Source organism: Meles meles, chromosome 10 (genome assembly GCF_922984935.1).
Source record: "Meles meles chromosome 10, mMelMel3.1 paternal haplotype, whole genome shotgun sequence".
Lineage (NCBI taxonomy): Eukaryota > Metazoa > Chordata > Mammalia > Carnivora > Mustelidae > Meles > Meles meles.
The window spans coordinates 13724209-13740465 of NC_060075.1; the positions used below are offsets into that span (position 1 = coordinate 13724209).

General features: G+C 36.5%; 1 protein-coding gene across 1 annotated transcript in view; it reads left to right on the forward strand.

Annotated features, from left to right (window-relative positions):
- Positions 1-16257, forward strand: part of BRAF (B-Raf proto-oncogene, serine/threonine kinase) — a 180923-nt gene that overhangs the window by 101162 nt on the left and 63504 nt on the right. The window contains exons 4-5 of the mRNA XM_046020461.1: positions 11134-11237; positions 12097-12199. Coding sequence (XP_045876417.1) covers positions 11134-11237; positions 12097-12199 — 207 coding nt within the window. The remainder of the gene's footprint in view (positions 1-11133; positions 11238-12096; positions 12200-16257) is intronic.

Genomic DNA, 16257 nt, shown 5'->3' on the forward strand with positions numbered 1-16257 from the left:
GCAGAGGCTTAACCTACTGAGCCACCCAGGCGCCCAGTTGGAGGGGTTTTAAAGAGATTATTTGTACACCCATATTTATAGCAACATTATTCATAATAACCAAAAATGTGTAATCAACCCAAGTGTCAATCAGCAGATGCATGAATAAACAAAATGTGATGTATGCATACAACGGAATATTATTGAACCCTAAAAGGAATGAAATTCTGGCACATTGTATAGCATTGATGAATCATGAGTCAGTCATAAAGACAAATACTGTAGTATTCCACTTATTTGAGTTACCTAGTCAAATTCATAGTCAAATCTGTAGCCAAATTCATAGAAAGGGAAAATGGGATTGTGGTTGCAAGGGGTGAGGGTAGGGGACGTGGGGAGTTGTTCTTTCATGGTTATAGAGTTGGAATTTTTCAGAATGAAATGAGTCATGGCTTTTGGTTACACAGCAGTGTGAAAGTGCTTACCACAGCTAACTGTGTACTTAAAAAATAGTTAAGGTGCTAAATTTTATGTTATATGTATTTTACCACAATTTAAAAAAATGAGTTTGGCAATTTTGTAAAAAGTTAAGCATACACCTAGTGTATGATCCAGCCATTCTACTTCTAAGTATTTACCCAAGAGAAAATAAAGCATATGTCCATACACAGAGTTGTACAGAGTTGTTCTTAGCCCCAAATACTCATCAACAGATGGTTAAGCAAGTTGTGGTATATCCATAAAATGGAGTACCATGTGGTACACAGGAATACACTGCTGGTAGATGCAACAACATAGATAAATCTAACAATAACCATGCTAAGTGAAAGTAGCCAGATAAAAATGAATATGCATTTTACACTTACATAAAAGTCTAGAAAATGCAAACTGTTCTATAGTGACAGTGTTAGATCAGTATTTGCCTGGATCTGGGCCTGGGGCAAGAGGGAGGAATTACATAGGAGTGCAAGAAAACGTTGAGAAGGTGTATTGGGGTACATTATCTTGAATGTGGTGATGATTATATGGGCATATTCATAATGTCAGAATGTATCAAACAATATACTTAATGTAGTTTATTGTAGGTAGTTAAACCTCAGATCTGTTTTGTAAAAATAAAAAAAAGAAAGAAAAAAAAAAAAGAAACGGGGCACCTAACTGCCTCAGTTGGAAGAACATGTGATTCTTGCTGTCAGTGTCATGAGTTCGAGCCCCACTTGGATGTAGAGATTACTTAAATAAATAAAACTTAAAAAAAAAAAAAGAAGATGGGCGCCTGGGTGGCTCAGTGGTTTAAGCTGCTGCCTTCGGCTCAGGTCATGATCTCAGGGTCCTGGGATCGAGTCCCGCATCGGGCTCTCTGCTCTGCAGGGAGCCTGCTTCCCTCTCACTCTCTCTGCCTGCCTCTCTGCCTACTTGTGATCTCTCTCTGTCAAATAAATAAATAAAATCTTTAAAAAAAAAAAGAAGAGCTGTTAGTAACCAAAAGAAAACTGGTAGTGCTATCTAAGTATTGTATGAAATAGACTTTAAAGAGAGAAAAAAGTGTTAAGGATGAGGAGGGTCATGGTCTGGCAAGAGAAAAAGACTAACCTTTTACCTTATACTTAAATATTTTTTTCACAGAGCTGTTTCTTTCTTATGTTTAAAATTATTGTTTAGAGTGATTATATATAACTTATTTAGCCATTTTTCATGTTGGATAATTAAGTAATACTGTAATATACATTTAAATACCTGTGTCCTTAAACACTGTTGGAGTATTTTTATGTTAGGTACCTAGAAATAAGGGGCGCCCAGGTGGCTCAGTAGGTTAAGTCTCTGCCTTTGGCTCAGATCGAGCCCCACATCAGGCTCTCTGCTCGGTGGGGAGTCTGCTTTCCCCTCCCTCTCTCTCTCTCTCTCTCTCTGCCTGCTGCTCTGCTTACTTGTGATCTCTCTCTCTCTCCGTGTCAAATAAATAAATACAATTTTTTTTAAACTTAAAAAAAAGAGATACCTAGAAATAATTATTGAATAATGTATGCACTAGCATACACTTTTTTTTTTTAAGATTTTATTTATTTATTTGACAGACAGAGGTCACAAGTAGGCAGAGATACAGGCAAAGAGAGAGGAAGGGAAGCAGGCTCCCTGCAGAGCAGAGATGCGCGGGGCTTGATCCTAGGACCCTGGGACCACGACCTGAGCCAAAAGCAGAGGCTTTAACCCACTGAGCCACCCAGGCACCCCAACTAGCATACATTTTTAATAGTATGTGAGACTTACTTTTACCATGAGACTCTGGCCAACACTGAATGTTAAAATTTAGAAGATACTATTATTGATCTAATAAAATTTAAAGTATTTTAAGCCTGGGATACCCTCATTCATATAAACTTTTCTTTTCTTTATTTTTTTTTAAGATTTTATTTATTTATTTGGCAGAGAGAGAGACAGCGAGAGAGGGAACATAAGCAGGGGGAGGGAGAGAGGGAGAAGCAGGCTTCCCGCTGAGCCTGATGTGGGGCTCAACCCCAGGACCCTGGGATCATGACCTGAGCTGAAAGCAGACGCTCAACGACTGAGCCACCCAGGTGCCCCAATATAAACTTTTCAATACATACATCATTCAACAACAAAAGGTTAACAAAGTATTAGACTCACCCAATTACCCTGAAACACGGCTTGTCCTAAGCATGCCTTTTAGAATTCACAACTTTAAAGAATTTTTTTTATAGATTAAGACTTCAGTCGCATATTATACAATTCACTTATGCAAAGGGTGCAATCCAGTGATTTTTAGTCTATTCACAGAGTCACACAAATGTCACCACAGTCAATTTAAGAACTTTTTCAGGACTCCAAAAAAGAAACCCTATATGCATTAGTTGTCACTTACTATTTCTCCCCAGTCTTCCCAGGCCTAGGCAAGAACTTACTTCCTTTTATCTCTATAGATTTTTCTATTCTGGACGTTCCATGTAAATGGAATCATGGAACATGTGCTCTTTTGTTACTGGCTTCTTTTACTTAGCATGTTTCCAGTGTCCATCCATGTTGTAGTGTGATTCAGTCCTTCATGCCCTTTTATGGCCTAATGATATCCTGTTGTTTGTATATACCCCATTTTATTTACCCATTCTGAGTGTTGTTTCCACTTTTTGGCTATTGTGAATAATGCTGCTGTGAACATGCATGTACAAGTTTTTGTGTGGACATATGTTTTCATTTTGTTGGGTGTGTGTTTCATTTTTGTTGGATATAATAATCTTTTGGGGAATAGCCAAAATATATTCCAAAACAGCTGTAGCATTTTACTTCTCACCATTACTGAATGAGGTTTTTGGTTTCTCCCACCTCCTCACCCGCACATTTACTGTCTTTTTGATTTTAGCTGTTCTAGTGTGTGTGAAGTGGTGTCTCATTGTGCTTTTGATTTGCATTTCCCTGATGGCTAATGATATCAAGCATCTTTTCATGTGCTTATTGGCTTTCATATATCTTTTTTGGAGAAAGAATTTCTTTTTATAAATAGTTGTACATGGCATGCTGGGGCAAAATAAAATACCATAGATTTGAGATAAGAATAATTACCAGAGTTGATGAGCAATGTTCTAATAATAGAAATTGGACAAAAAAGAGAGAATAGCCAGGATTATTTCTTGTAGAGATAGCAAAAGGTGCATGTTCTAAGATTAGATATATATATATTTTAGAAGGAGAAAGAAAAGTAGAGATTATAGGAATAAAATGGAATGCATTTTGGGTCTGAAAAGAGAACTATAGTTCTCTTACTATAGTAAGTCTGAGATTGGGAAGTAAAAGTAAGGTAGACTAAATGAAAGGATTATAATACTAGGAATGTGATAGTAGCTAGCTACTAGAAGTTTTCTTTTATGGCTGTAAACCAGTACTAAACAAAAAACCATGATTAAAAATTGGTGACCAAATCACCAATTTAACATTTAGAAAAGAATGTTCATAAGGTTTTTTAAAATTTCGTATTTAGAAAATATATTCATATGGAAAAGTATAAAGGACAGTATATTAAAATCTGTGTTTAGTCGCCTCCAATGAACAAGCAGGAGTTTTGTTATACACTACACACACACATGCGTGCGCGCAAATGTGTGCCAGTTTATACAAGATCTCAAGGTATCATGAAGTTTACTTAAAGAATATAGTAAAGTCTGCATTACAAAGAATTTAAACTACCAAATTAATCTACTAGCTGAAATAATATGTAATAATATTGGTGGCCTCCTGAATTTTGATGGCCACTCCTTTAAGAAGGTCTTCAAGTTTTAAGAAAACCTTTTATTTTTTAAACTTTACTGAAATCTTTTTTTTTTTTTTTTTTAAGAAAAAAGAGAGGCAAGCAGAGAGATTGGGGGAAGCACGCTCCCTGCCTGAGCAGGGAGCCTGATGCGGGGCTCGATCCCATGACCCTGGGATCATGACCTGAGCTGAAGGCAGAGACCTTAACCCACTGAGCCACCCAGGTGCCCCAAGAAAACGTTTTATTATGGAAAATTTTAAGCATATACAAAGTAGAGTAGTGTAGTGAGTCCCATGAACCCATTGATAAAAGATGGTTTATATTCACTTTAAAAAACTGATGTGAAAGTTTAGACTAATGTATTTTGTTTTGGTCTAAATTATCCTTTGCAAAAATATTTAGGCAATTTCATTGACTCTAGCTTTTTACTAAGATAGGGTGCTTATTTTTAAAAAGTCGATAGAGAAAAATTGTTCCTGCTTTGATAGCCTAATCAAGGACATTTAATTTTAGAATCTGGAGAAGGTGCATAAACCTGGTTCTTTTGAAAGTATCTTTTCAGCCTGTAAATATGAGACAAACCTCTCTTCCCCTTTTTCTTTTCAATCAGGTAATTCTTTCATGTGGTATTTAGATAAAGAAATTTTGTTTCTACCCTGTTTCTATATTCTATACATCTAGGTTCCATGAACTTTTTAGGTCACTAGTTTTCTTTGGGGTGTGTATGTATATTATCTGGGGTTTTTTAAAATGTAGCTACAGGCAAATACAAAAATATTTTTTTTCTCATTTCCACACTCCTCTTTGTGTACACAAGCCATCCTACCATATATATCATTCTGTATCTTAATGTTTATGTAGACCACCCTGGAAATGTTCCATTTCCATATATAGAGAACTTTTAAATACTCTTTTTATACCTATAGATTTCAATGTATAGATATACTCTAGTTTCCCAGAATACTATAGTTATATTAAAAGTATGCTTGCCTGGATCAAAAGGAAATTTATGTGTGTATTTCTGATAGATACTTCAAAATTTCACTTTGTAGGTCTTGCTTAATTTTGCGCTGCCCCTGGCAGTGTGTGAGATGCGTATTTACCATAGCCTAATCGACAGAACATGTTAGCAAGCTTTTGGACTTTTGCCACTCTGATAAGTGAAAAAATATTTTGACAAGTTTGAGTTTGCTTCGCTCCTCATGAGGTTGACCACCTTTTCATGTTTGAACGCCATTTCTGCTTCTGTTTGTATAGACTGTATTTCATATACTTTGCCCATTTTTTTAATTGGTTGCTAGTCTAAATCTCAAATTTTCAGCTCTCTGCATATTAGGAGGATTACATTAATGTTAAGTGAGTGCAGATAGTTTTTATCACTTTGCTTTTGCCTTATGACTGCTTTTAGGTTACAAATATATTTCTTCATGGTTTATATTTGTCTTTAGACTGCTTATAGTTTGTTTTGCCTTATAAAAAAGCTCTTAGTTTTATGTAGTTGAACTTAACCATTTTTTTTTTTTTTGCAGATTTTGCATCATAATTATAAAGGCCTTCTTAACTTGAGGTTATAAAGGATTTTGCCATGTTTTCTTCCAGTACTTTTATGGTTCATTCCTTCCTTCCTTCTTTTCAACACTTAATAAGTCTTTGATTCATTTAGTTTACCCTAGTATACAGTATGAAGTACGGATGAACCTTTTTCCTAAACTAGTTCAACTGTCTCAACGTGGACGTTTTTACCCTATTTCAGACACTACCTTTATTTTAATTTCCTTTATATATTAGAGTTTATTTTGGTCTGTTCCATTGGTCTGTCAGTCTGTTGAACTGGCACTATCAATGAAGGAGCAAATAGTTTTTAAAAACCAGCCTACAGTAGTGGAATGAAGGACTGACTGTGACTTTCCCTTATTAATGAGAGTAGAAGGTATTTTGTCTGCTGATGAAATATACATACTCTTTGGAATTAAGCATACCTATATTAGAAGATACATGACAGGAGTGCATGAGGGAAATTACCAAGGGAACTGAGAGGTGTGGTAAATAGCCACGGTTCACTCATGACCTTATATGCCATGTTATAGAATTTTAAATTTTCCCTGTAAGGAACTGGAAGATTTTGAGGAGTATTTGAATTTTGCCCTATAAATAACTGAAAAATTTGAGCAGTCTACTGAAAAATAAAATGACATTTTAGAATGGAGTTCTAAATCTCAGTTCATTGAGCCTATCAACAGTTGATACATGAGCTTCAGGTTCGGTGAGCCTTCTGAAATTTTACATTTCAGAGAGAGCATCTAAGACTTTCTTCAGATTCTCAGAAGTCTTTTTTTTTTTTTTTAAGAGGCAGGGGAGGGGCAGAGGGAGAGAGAGAATTTGAAGCAGACTCTGTGCCCAGCACAGAACCTGATGTTTGCAGCTCGGTCTAATGACCCTGAGATCATGACCTGAGCCACAGTCAAGACTCAGAAGCTTAACTGACTGAGCCACCCAGGCGCTCCAGATTCTCAGAAGTCTTTGACACACGCACAAGTTAAGAATACCTTCTTTAGGGGGCACCTGGGTGGCTCAGTGGGTTAAAGCCCCTGCCTTCGGCTCAGGTCATGATCCCAGGGTCCTGGGATCGAGCCCCACATCGGGCTCTCTGCTCCGCGGGGAGCCTGCTTTCCTTCCTCTCTCTCTGCCTGCCTCTCTGCTTAGCTGTGATCTCTGTCTGTCAAATAAATAAATAAAATCTTTAAAAAAAAAAAAAAAGAATACCTTCTTTAGAAAGATTCCTCTGGTGACATGGGATAGGGCTTAAAACTAGAGATAGGGTTGCTAATAAAGAGGTTTTTGCATGAAGTATACAGAATATGAGTAGCAAAGGGTAAAAGTGAACTTTCTCTCTGTTCATTATTTCTGGAAGGTACAGCCAGTTTTTAATATTTGTAGTAGTTATGGTCTATAAATTCACCAGAAACACAGAATTAAAGAATATTAGACCATTGCTTCTAAGGGAAATAAAGGGTTACTATTATATAAATGAGCCAAAATGACATTTGTATATTGGCCCCTAGGTTATTTATTTCTTCACAGCTGGCTAGGGTCCATTAGCTTAAAAGCCTCCTGGCATAGGGCACTTGTTTACAGTCTGACAGTGAGAACAGGCAGGCAGGGTATCTCCTGTTCATCCTCAGATGGGAAGGTGTGCATTGGGCAACTTAGATTTTTCACTGCTCTGTGCATGTCTGTATAAGCACTGCACATATTGGTTTTGAGAACACAAAAAAAGGAGACAAATTTGCATATATGGAATCCACAAATAAAGAGAATCAACTGTACCAGTCCAGGCTCTTGAGTACTTCTAGTGATGAGACTGTTCCCTCATGTCTTCTCCAAAATTTCTCTTGCTGGATGGTTTGAATGGTGGTTATATTAAACTAAAATCTGTCTCCTCTTTTTTCTAATTGTAGGTCCTAATGTGGATTTCTGAATTGTTCCTTCTTCAGTGTACTGTTTAGGTCCAGTCTTATATTCACCTTTACAGTTTTTCCCCTGTAGCCCAAAGATTTTCAATTTCTTTGGCAACTTATGGTTTGCTAAGTACTTTAGTGATTTAAGAGTGGACCCTTGAATTTTCTTGTTAGTAACTAACACATCACCTCTCTTTCCACTCCCCTTCCCCCTTAAAAACTGACCAACCTGAATTCCCACTGCCTCATTTGAGTGGATACTGTATTTGTCAGTCTTTTTCAGTTGTAAATTATTCAGATTCATCTGGAAGGATGGGACATGTGTGGAAAAGACAGGATATACAGAAAAATAATTTTTATCTCTTTCCAATGCCTTTTCACTCCACACTCCTGATGTTACTTCTGCTTCTCCCTTGGTTAGCTTCATTCTGTAACTAGATTTTCTCAGTGTAGTAGGGAGGATGGCCACGGACAGCTCCAGATTTCTGTCCTGTTGGCACACTGTAACTATAGTCAAAACAGAAACTTTCTCAGCCAGTATGCTTAGTCAGTTTAGGGACAAACTCTGTTTGGGTCATATATCTCGCCCTGGATCAGTAGCTTGTGCCAAGGATATGGGAAACTGATTTCCCAGCTTGTGTCTCGTGTAGCCAGAAAAGCAGTGACCCTTGATTAATATGCTTACTGGTGTCATGTGGCTTTTTAGTGAAGGGCAGGCTCCCAGAAAACATAGGGATGTTAGGCAAGTAAACAACAATACCAATTACACATACTAAGATAAGTATTTTATTCCTACCATGTTTAAGAATAGCAAGACATCTTTTAAGGACCATTAGTGTGATTGAAGGATTACATTGATTTTGCTTTAAATCCTCAACAATATATGAGCAAAACATATTCAACAATATATTAGAAGGATCAGTCACCATGATTAAGTGGGATTTATTCCAGGGATGCAAGGGTGCCTCATTATTCACAGACAATCAACATAATACACTACATCAACAAAGTGAAGGATAAAAATAATATGATTATCTAAATAGGTGAAGAAAAAGCATTTGACAAAATTTGACATTTGTTTGGGATAAAAACTCAAAAAAGTTGGTTTGAGGAAAGATACTGAAAAACTCAGAGCTAACATCATTGTCAATGGTGAAAAAGAGAGCCTTCACCCTAAGATCAGGAACAAATCAGTGATGTCCATTCTCACCACTTTTATTCAACATAGTACTGGAAGTCCTATCCTATCCACAGCAATCAGACCAGAAAAAGAAATGGGGCATCCATATTGGTAAGGAAGAAGTTCACCTGTCTATTTGCAGATGACATGATGCTGTACATAGAAAACCATAAAGACCCACCAAAAAACAAAACAAAAAAAGCTACCAGAAGTAATAAATAAATTCAGTAAAGTTGCAGGATATAAAATTAATACGCAGAAGTCAGGAGCATTTCCATGTGCTGGTAATGAAGTGGCAGAAAGGGAAATTAAGAAAACAATTCCATTTATAGTTACACCAAAAAGAATAAAATACCTAGGAATAAACTTAACCGAAGAGGTAAAAGACCCATACTTTGAAAACTATAAACATTAATGAAAGAAATTAAAGGTGACACAAACAAATGGTAAGATATTCCATGCTTATAGTTTGGAGAAATTGATTTGGTTAAGATGTCCATACTACCCAAAGCAATCTATAGATTGAATGTAATCCCTATCAAAATACCAACATTTTTCACAGAACTAGAACAAAGAATCCTAAAATTTGTATGGAACCACGGAAATAGCTAAAGGAATCTTGAGAAAGAACAACAAAGCTGGAAATACCACAATTCTAGAATTCAGGATATACTACAAAGCTGTAGTGGTCATACCAAGTATGTGGCACTGGCAAAAAATCGACATATAGTTGAATGGAGCAGAACAGAGGGCCCAGAAATAAACCCACGGTTTACGGTCGATTAACCTATGGCAAAGGATGCAAGAATAAACAATGGGGAAAAGACAGTCTCTTTAATAAATGGTGTTGGAAAAACTGGACTATTTATACCATCTGCAAAAATAAACTCAAAATGGATTAGAGACCTAAATGTAAGACCTGAAACCGTAAAACTCCCAGAAAAAACATAGGCAGTAATCTCTTTGATATCACCCTTAGCAACATTTTTCTAGGTATGTCTCCTTAAGCAAGGGAAATAAAAGCAAAAATAAATTATTGAGACTATACCAAAATAAAAAGCTTTTGCCTAGCGAAGGAAACCACCAACAAAAGAACAAGGTGACCTACTGAATGAGAGAAGATATTTGTGAATGATATATCTGATAAGGGGTTAATATTCAAAATTTGTAAAGAACATAGAACTCAACACCAAAAATTCCAAATAACCTGATTAAAAAATAAGCGAGGACCTGAATAGATATTTTTCCAAGGAAGACCTACAGATGGCCAACAGACACAGGAAAAGATGCTCACCATCACTAATCATCAGAGAAATGCAAATCAAAACCACAATGAGGGGGCTGCCTAGCTGGCTCAGTCAGTAGAATATGCGACTCTTGATCTTGGGGTCATCATTTTGAGCCCCGTGTTGGGTGTAGAGATTACTTAAAATCTTAAAAAAAAAACCAAAAACAAAACCCAAGGAGATAACACCTTACACCTGTCAGAATCACTAAAATTGAAAGAAGTGTTAGGATATAGAACGTAGAGGAAAAAAACTCTCATATGCTGTTGATGAAAATGTAATTTGGCACAGCCACTGAGAAACAGTATGGAGGGTCCTGAAAAACAATAAAAATGAAAATAGAAATACAAACAAAAAGCAGAATCAGAGAACAAAGTGATGGCTGCTAAACGACAGGAGAATACAGGGATAGGCAAAACAGATAAAGGGAAATAGGAGATCCAGGCTTCCAGTCATGCAGTTAATAAGTCATGGGGATGAAAGGCTTAGGGAATATAGTCAATGATATTATAGTGTCGTATGGTGATGGATAGTAGTTACACTTGTGAGTATAGCATAATGTGTAGAGAAGTTGAATCACTGTGCCATACACCTAAAACTGATACAATGTGTGTCAACTATATTCAAATTATAATTTTAATTGCTTTTGCTTTAAATGTTGACATGTTATTTCTCAGTGATGGGTCCATAGGAATCTGTTATATTTTGTTCTCTTTTTATATGTTAAAATACTTCATTTTAATAAAAAGCAAATTCAATTTTGCTTTAAAAGTTGGTGAAAGTAGATACTTGAGTCATAATTTTTCTTTAATAGCAAGTTAGCGTTACAAATGATGTTGTATCTGACATACTAATCCATATGATATTTTAAAGATGTTATAAAGGTAAAGTATTGAGCTTTTTAAAATGATGCGAAAAAATGTATGATTTATTCCCTTTACCTCATACCGTATATTTATGATACCATAGGTACCTGCAAGATGTGGAGTTACAGTCCGAGACAGTCTAAAGAAAGCTCTGATGATGAGAGGTCTAATCCCAGAGTGCTGTGCTGTTTACAGAATTCAGGATGGGTATGGTTTGTATGTGATGTGAAATTTTCTTTAAAAAGGAAAAAGAAAACCTCACACATTAAACTTCCAGGTTTTCTGTAGCAGCTTTACCCAAACCTAGGGTATTGAAATTTAACTTTGGAAAAAAAATATTAAGTTAGCCTTAAGAAAACTTGCAGGCCTTTTGAGGAGTTAACATTAGCTATTTTGTGTGATGATAGTGTTTGTTACTCTGATCAAATGACTTTATTTGGAGTGTGAGATTCAGTGTGGCTTATTTAAATAATGGACTTTTCCCCATTCCCCTCTTTTTAATATACACTCATAGTTTCACAAAAGGCTTATCAAAATTAACGTTTTATATTTAAACTATTTTTCTTTCAGAAAAGTATCTAAAATTGTGCCAATATCTCCCCCGTCCCCCCGCCAAATCGTGAATCCTATCTAAAAAAAATACATATATATCCTTTTGGGGGCATGTTGTCCCTTGAGTGCTCTTTTTTTTTTTTTTTTTTTTTTTTTTAATGGATAGATAAATCCGTACCTCTGGTTTTTTATTTTATTTTATTTTATTTTATTTTTTTGAGGAGGGGACCCTAGGAACAATCAATTTTCTGCTGTTGTAGGTCTTTTCTGGAGCTGGCTTGAAGAAAAGAGTACATCTCTTTACCCTGCTGTTTGTCCAAGAGTGATACATTTATTTGGGGTAAACTTAAAAATTAATTTATTGCCATTTAAATTTCTAACGATGGAAGACCAGGGAGCCAAATCTCCCTCACCATTACTAGCCCCTCAATAACCAATTTTCATGTCTTCAGCATGAGGTATATGAAGATTTTTAGATATGATAACCAAGAAGAGCTGTGTCTACACTTTTCAGAGAGAAGAAACCGATTGGCTGGGACACTGATATTTCCTGGCTCACTGGAGAGGAGCTACATGTCGAAGTGTTGGAAAATGTCCCGCTCACCACACACAACTTTGTATGTACTTTCACATTTTTTCCAAATGTCAAAAGCATTCAGGTTCTTGCGTATGAATTTTTGTTTAGGGAATATGAAATATGGATGCATAATTTTGAGACTGGTATTTTACCTAAGTTGAAAATCAGTTCTGTTCTTTAAAAAATGTGTATTTAAACTAAAGAGTTTTATTTTCTTTTTAATTTGAAAAAGTAATAGATGTCTTTCAATAAAAAGAGCTGAAAAGAAAATCTGAATGGTACAAAGTATATCAGACGAGAAAAGGAAAATACCTAACAGGGTAGACACTTGTTAATTATTGTGTAGTCTTCCAGACTTTCTGCTTGTACAAACATGTGCTTATACTTTGAGAGCCCAAAGTTCTCTCCGTTCTCTTTTTTTCTCCCTTCCCTTCATTTCCATTTATTTCCTAAAACTAAAAACGGAGTCCTGTTCTGTGTGATAGTCTTCACCTTAACCAAAAAAAAAAAAAAAAAAGATTAAACAGTCCATTGTGGATGTCTTTCCACATCAGTACACTTGGCTTTATGTTTATAGCGATTGCATAATAGTCCATAAGAATATGAATTCAGTATATTCATATTTAACCATCCTCTATTAATAGACATTTAAGGTTTTTTTAAAAATCTGTTTTGTACAGGGCTAAACAGAATCTTTTTGCATACATCTTGATACACTTGTGTAAATGTTTCTGAAGGGTGAGTTAATGGAAACGGACTAGCTCTCCTTGAAGACCTCTCCCTTCATCTGGTGTTTGCATTTGCTGGAATCTAGCCTAAGCTAAGTGTCACCAGCATGGTACTTGGAATGTGGGGCATCTCCACCTTAGAGATGAGGATATAGTGCCCAGAGCTTGAGAACCTACCCTCTGAAAGGATAAGGCAGGAGTAGAATGATCTATAAGGCAGGAATGCTTTTCTTACTTCCTATTGGAATTTTGAGCATAGTGTATTTTTTCTAGGTGGATAGATAGCTAGTTATTGCTTCCCTTTCGGCCTCAAGTGCTTTCCCATGTGCTTTGGTGATCAGTATAGCTGGACTCCTAAAGCAGACAAGTAATGAGCTGATTTCCCTGGGGATTTGTGTTTTCAGGGCTCCATTAGTGGTGAATAATGATGAATAATTCGTGCTTCAATAAGGCATCTTTTCAATGAGTGTTGTCAGTCAGATTTACTATGTAGCGAATAGATTTGTAATGATGACCTGGCAAGTTCATTACAATTGATTTTTTTTTAATTTGTAGAATTTCAAGTGGATAAATCTGAAGATATTTTAAGTTTTTAGGAATCCAAAAACAGTAGAGGTTACATTTCATGAAGATTGCTACCCTTTTTCCTAATTATTTTTCTTGGCTAGACAGTAGTTGGGAGGTAAGAGACCTAAGTCGTTAACCATAAAATGGTGTTATAAAGTGGTGCCTCAGGAAGATCTTGCTGCAAGAGGATAATGAAAGCAAGCTGTAGCCCAGTTCCAGAATATGGAAATTCTCACAACACAGTTGAAGCCCTGCCACTAAATATTTATTAAGAACTTTCCATTTGCCAACACGGTGTCTGATCTGGGACTCTGACAATGAATAAGAACAAACAATATCCCTACCTTCGAGTAGACAGAAAGATGTTTTGATAAGAACATTTCATAAACACTCTTAATTACTGTGTATGTATAAAGTACAGTAGATGCACAGAGTAGACTCCCAACTTAGCCTTTGGGGAGTGAGGAAAGTTTCCCAAAGGAAGAACTCTCTAAGCTAAGGCCCGAGAGATAAGGGAATAACAGATGGAGGGAAGGGAAGAGCACTCTCACCAAAGGAAAACAGGAAGAAAGCATGGGACTTCTCAGTCTTGAAAGAAGTTCAGGGGGAATGGTGTCAAGTTGGAGAGGGGCTGGTTACAGTGTAGCAGGAGTTACCAGCAGAGTAAGAAGAATCCAGCTCCTAGCAGTCCTTGTAAGGCACATTAAAGAGTTACCCACCCCTTTAAAATAATTGGAAATTGATTGTGAGCAAGGGAGACATGATTGGATTTGTGCTTTAGAACAGTTGCACTGAGTGTCATGTAGAGGCAAGAGTAAAAGCAAGTGTTCTACTTAAGAGAGAGAATTCATTTGCTTCTCTGTGCTGGATTTCCTGGCAACTCAAGGAATGTTGCTTATGCCTCCCGGTTTCCTAGAGTCCGGTATAAAAGCAGTTCCTATGGTTTTTGCCTACATTTCAGGAGTCCCTGGGAACTGCCAGGGTGGAGGCAGCAGGAGAGGTAGAAAAACAAGAAAATGCACCTTCCTGTAATCACTTTTATTGATAAAGGTATATTCCCAGGTCCAATTATATGTCACAATTTGTACTCAAATGCATTCCCACATTTGCTTCTCCTCATTTCCGCTTCTCTCTGCTTTCTTCTCTCCTCCCCTCCTGCCCTGTTTGGTTTTCTTCACATACACAAATAGTCTGGTACACATAGTTTTCAAGTAGAATCAGTAGCTGGAAGAAAGACTGCAAGCGAGTAGATTAATGAAAAGAGAAATTAGACCTTCATGAAACTTAACAGATTATTAGGTGAGTGAGAAATGGAGAGGATAGGAGAGGATCAGAAGACTGTAAAATGCTGATTCCTGGGAACATGTCTTGTATTTTTCTGTGCTCTATTTTCCGAAATTCTGCAAAAATACAAAAAAAACACTTGTTTTGGCAAATATTAGCCACATAAATGTTAAAGATTTTCTAATTTCTTTTATATCCAGAGACAAACAGAACAGTAACAAAACTAAAAACAAGCAGTTGCCTTTGTATCCCCTAGAAAGTGATACATAAACCAAAAGGTAAAGAAAACAAGAGGCACTCTTAAAATTACCTGAATGTTCTCAAAAAGCCTTGAGTGCCTGATATGCTGTCATTTTCTTGATGAGACATTATTTTTGAAAACTTTTTATCCTGTTAAATGCATGTTTACTGAAAAAAATTTGGTAAACTGTGGGTATTGAAATCAACTTAATGGATCAGAAAAAACATTCCCATATAATAGGAAGTCCTGATGTATATTATATATAGTCAGGGTAAATACTAGTGTCTGAATATATGGGTGTCCTGGGTCATGATGTAAAATGTGTTTCTTATTATTGTTAGTGATGAAAACTATCTGAGGAAAAGGTGAATAAAGAATACACAGAGCAGGGGTGCCTGGGTGGCTCAGTGGGTTAAACCTCTGCCTTCAGCTCAGGTCATGATCTCAGGGTCCTGGAATCCAGCCCTGCATTGGGCTATCTGCTCAGCAGGAAGCCTGCTTCCTCCTCTCTCTCTGCCTACTGGTATCTGTCTGTCAAATAAATAAATAAAATCTTTAAATATATATATATATATACACACACAGCAAAGACAAAGGACAAAATAGAATCACCCATGCTCTCACCACTCTGAAGTAGCCTCTGTTAACATTTTGGTGTTTCTCTTATGTTTTCTGCTTATTCTATACCCAAAACAGATACTCTAAAAATAATTTCTGGCTTCAGTAGTTATCACAGTAGAGCCTCCCTAACACAATTCTTTTATGTGACCTCTGTGTATGTCATTTGCCTTCTGACATGGAGTTCTTCCATGTTGCCTTTTAAGTTTCCTGGAGAGGAGTGTTCACAAATTTAGGTGTTCTAATCCTCTAACAAACCGATAATTAGTTAGAAGTGGTTCTTACTGTCTTTTAGGTGATTTTCCTGTCCTGTAGCCTTGTTAGTTTCTGTTTTGAAAGCTCTTTGAGTGATTATCTTCCCATCACTAAGTAGTTACTTTTAAGCCATAGTCCTTGCTTTACCAACTTCAGCCACCATTTATTGATTCCAAAGGGAATTAGTTCATTTGTAGCATTACATTTCTTCTTCATTCTTCCCCTTCTGCAGTGTGATTTGTTGTTGGTGGTGGTGGTGGTGGTTGGTTGGTTGGTTGGTTGGTTGGTTGGTTGGTTGTGTTGGTTGATTGGTTTTTTGGGCAGGTTCCTTCCTCTATTGGATACCTTTGTCACTTTAAGTAATAGAAGGATACCATTGTTTCTTGTTCTGTCAGCACCAGTAAG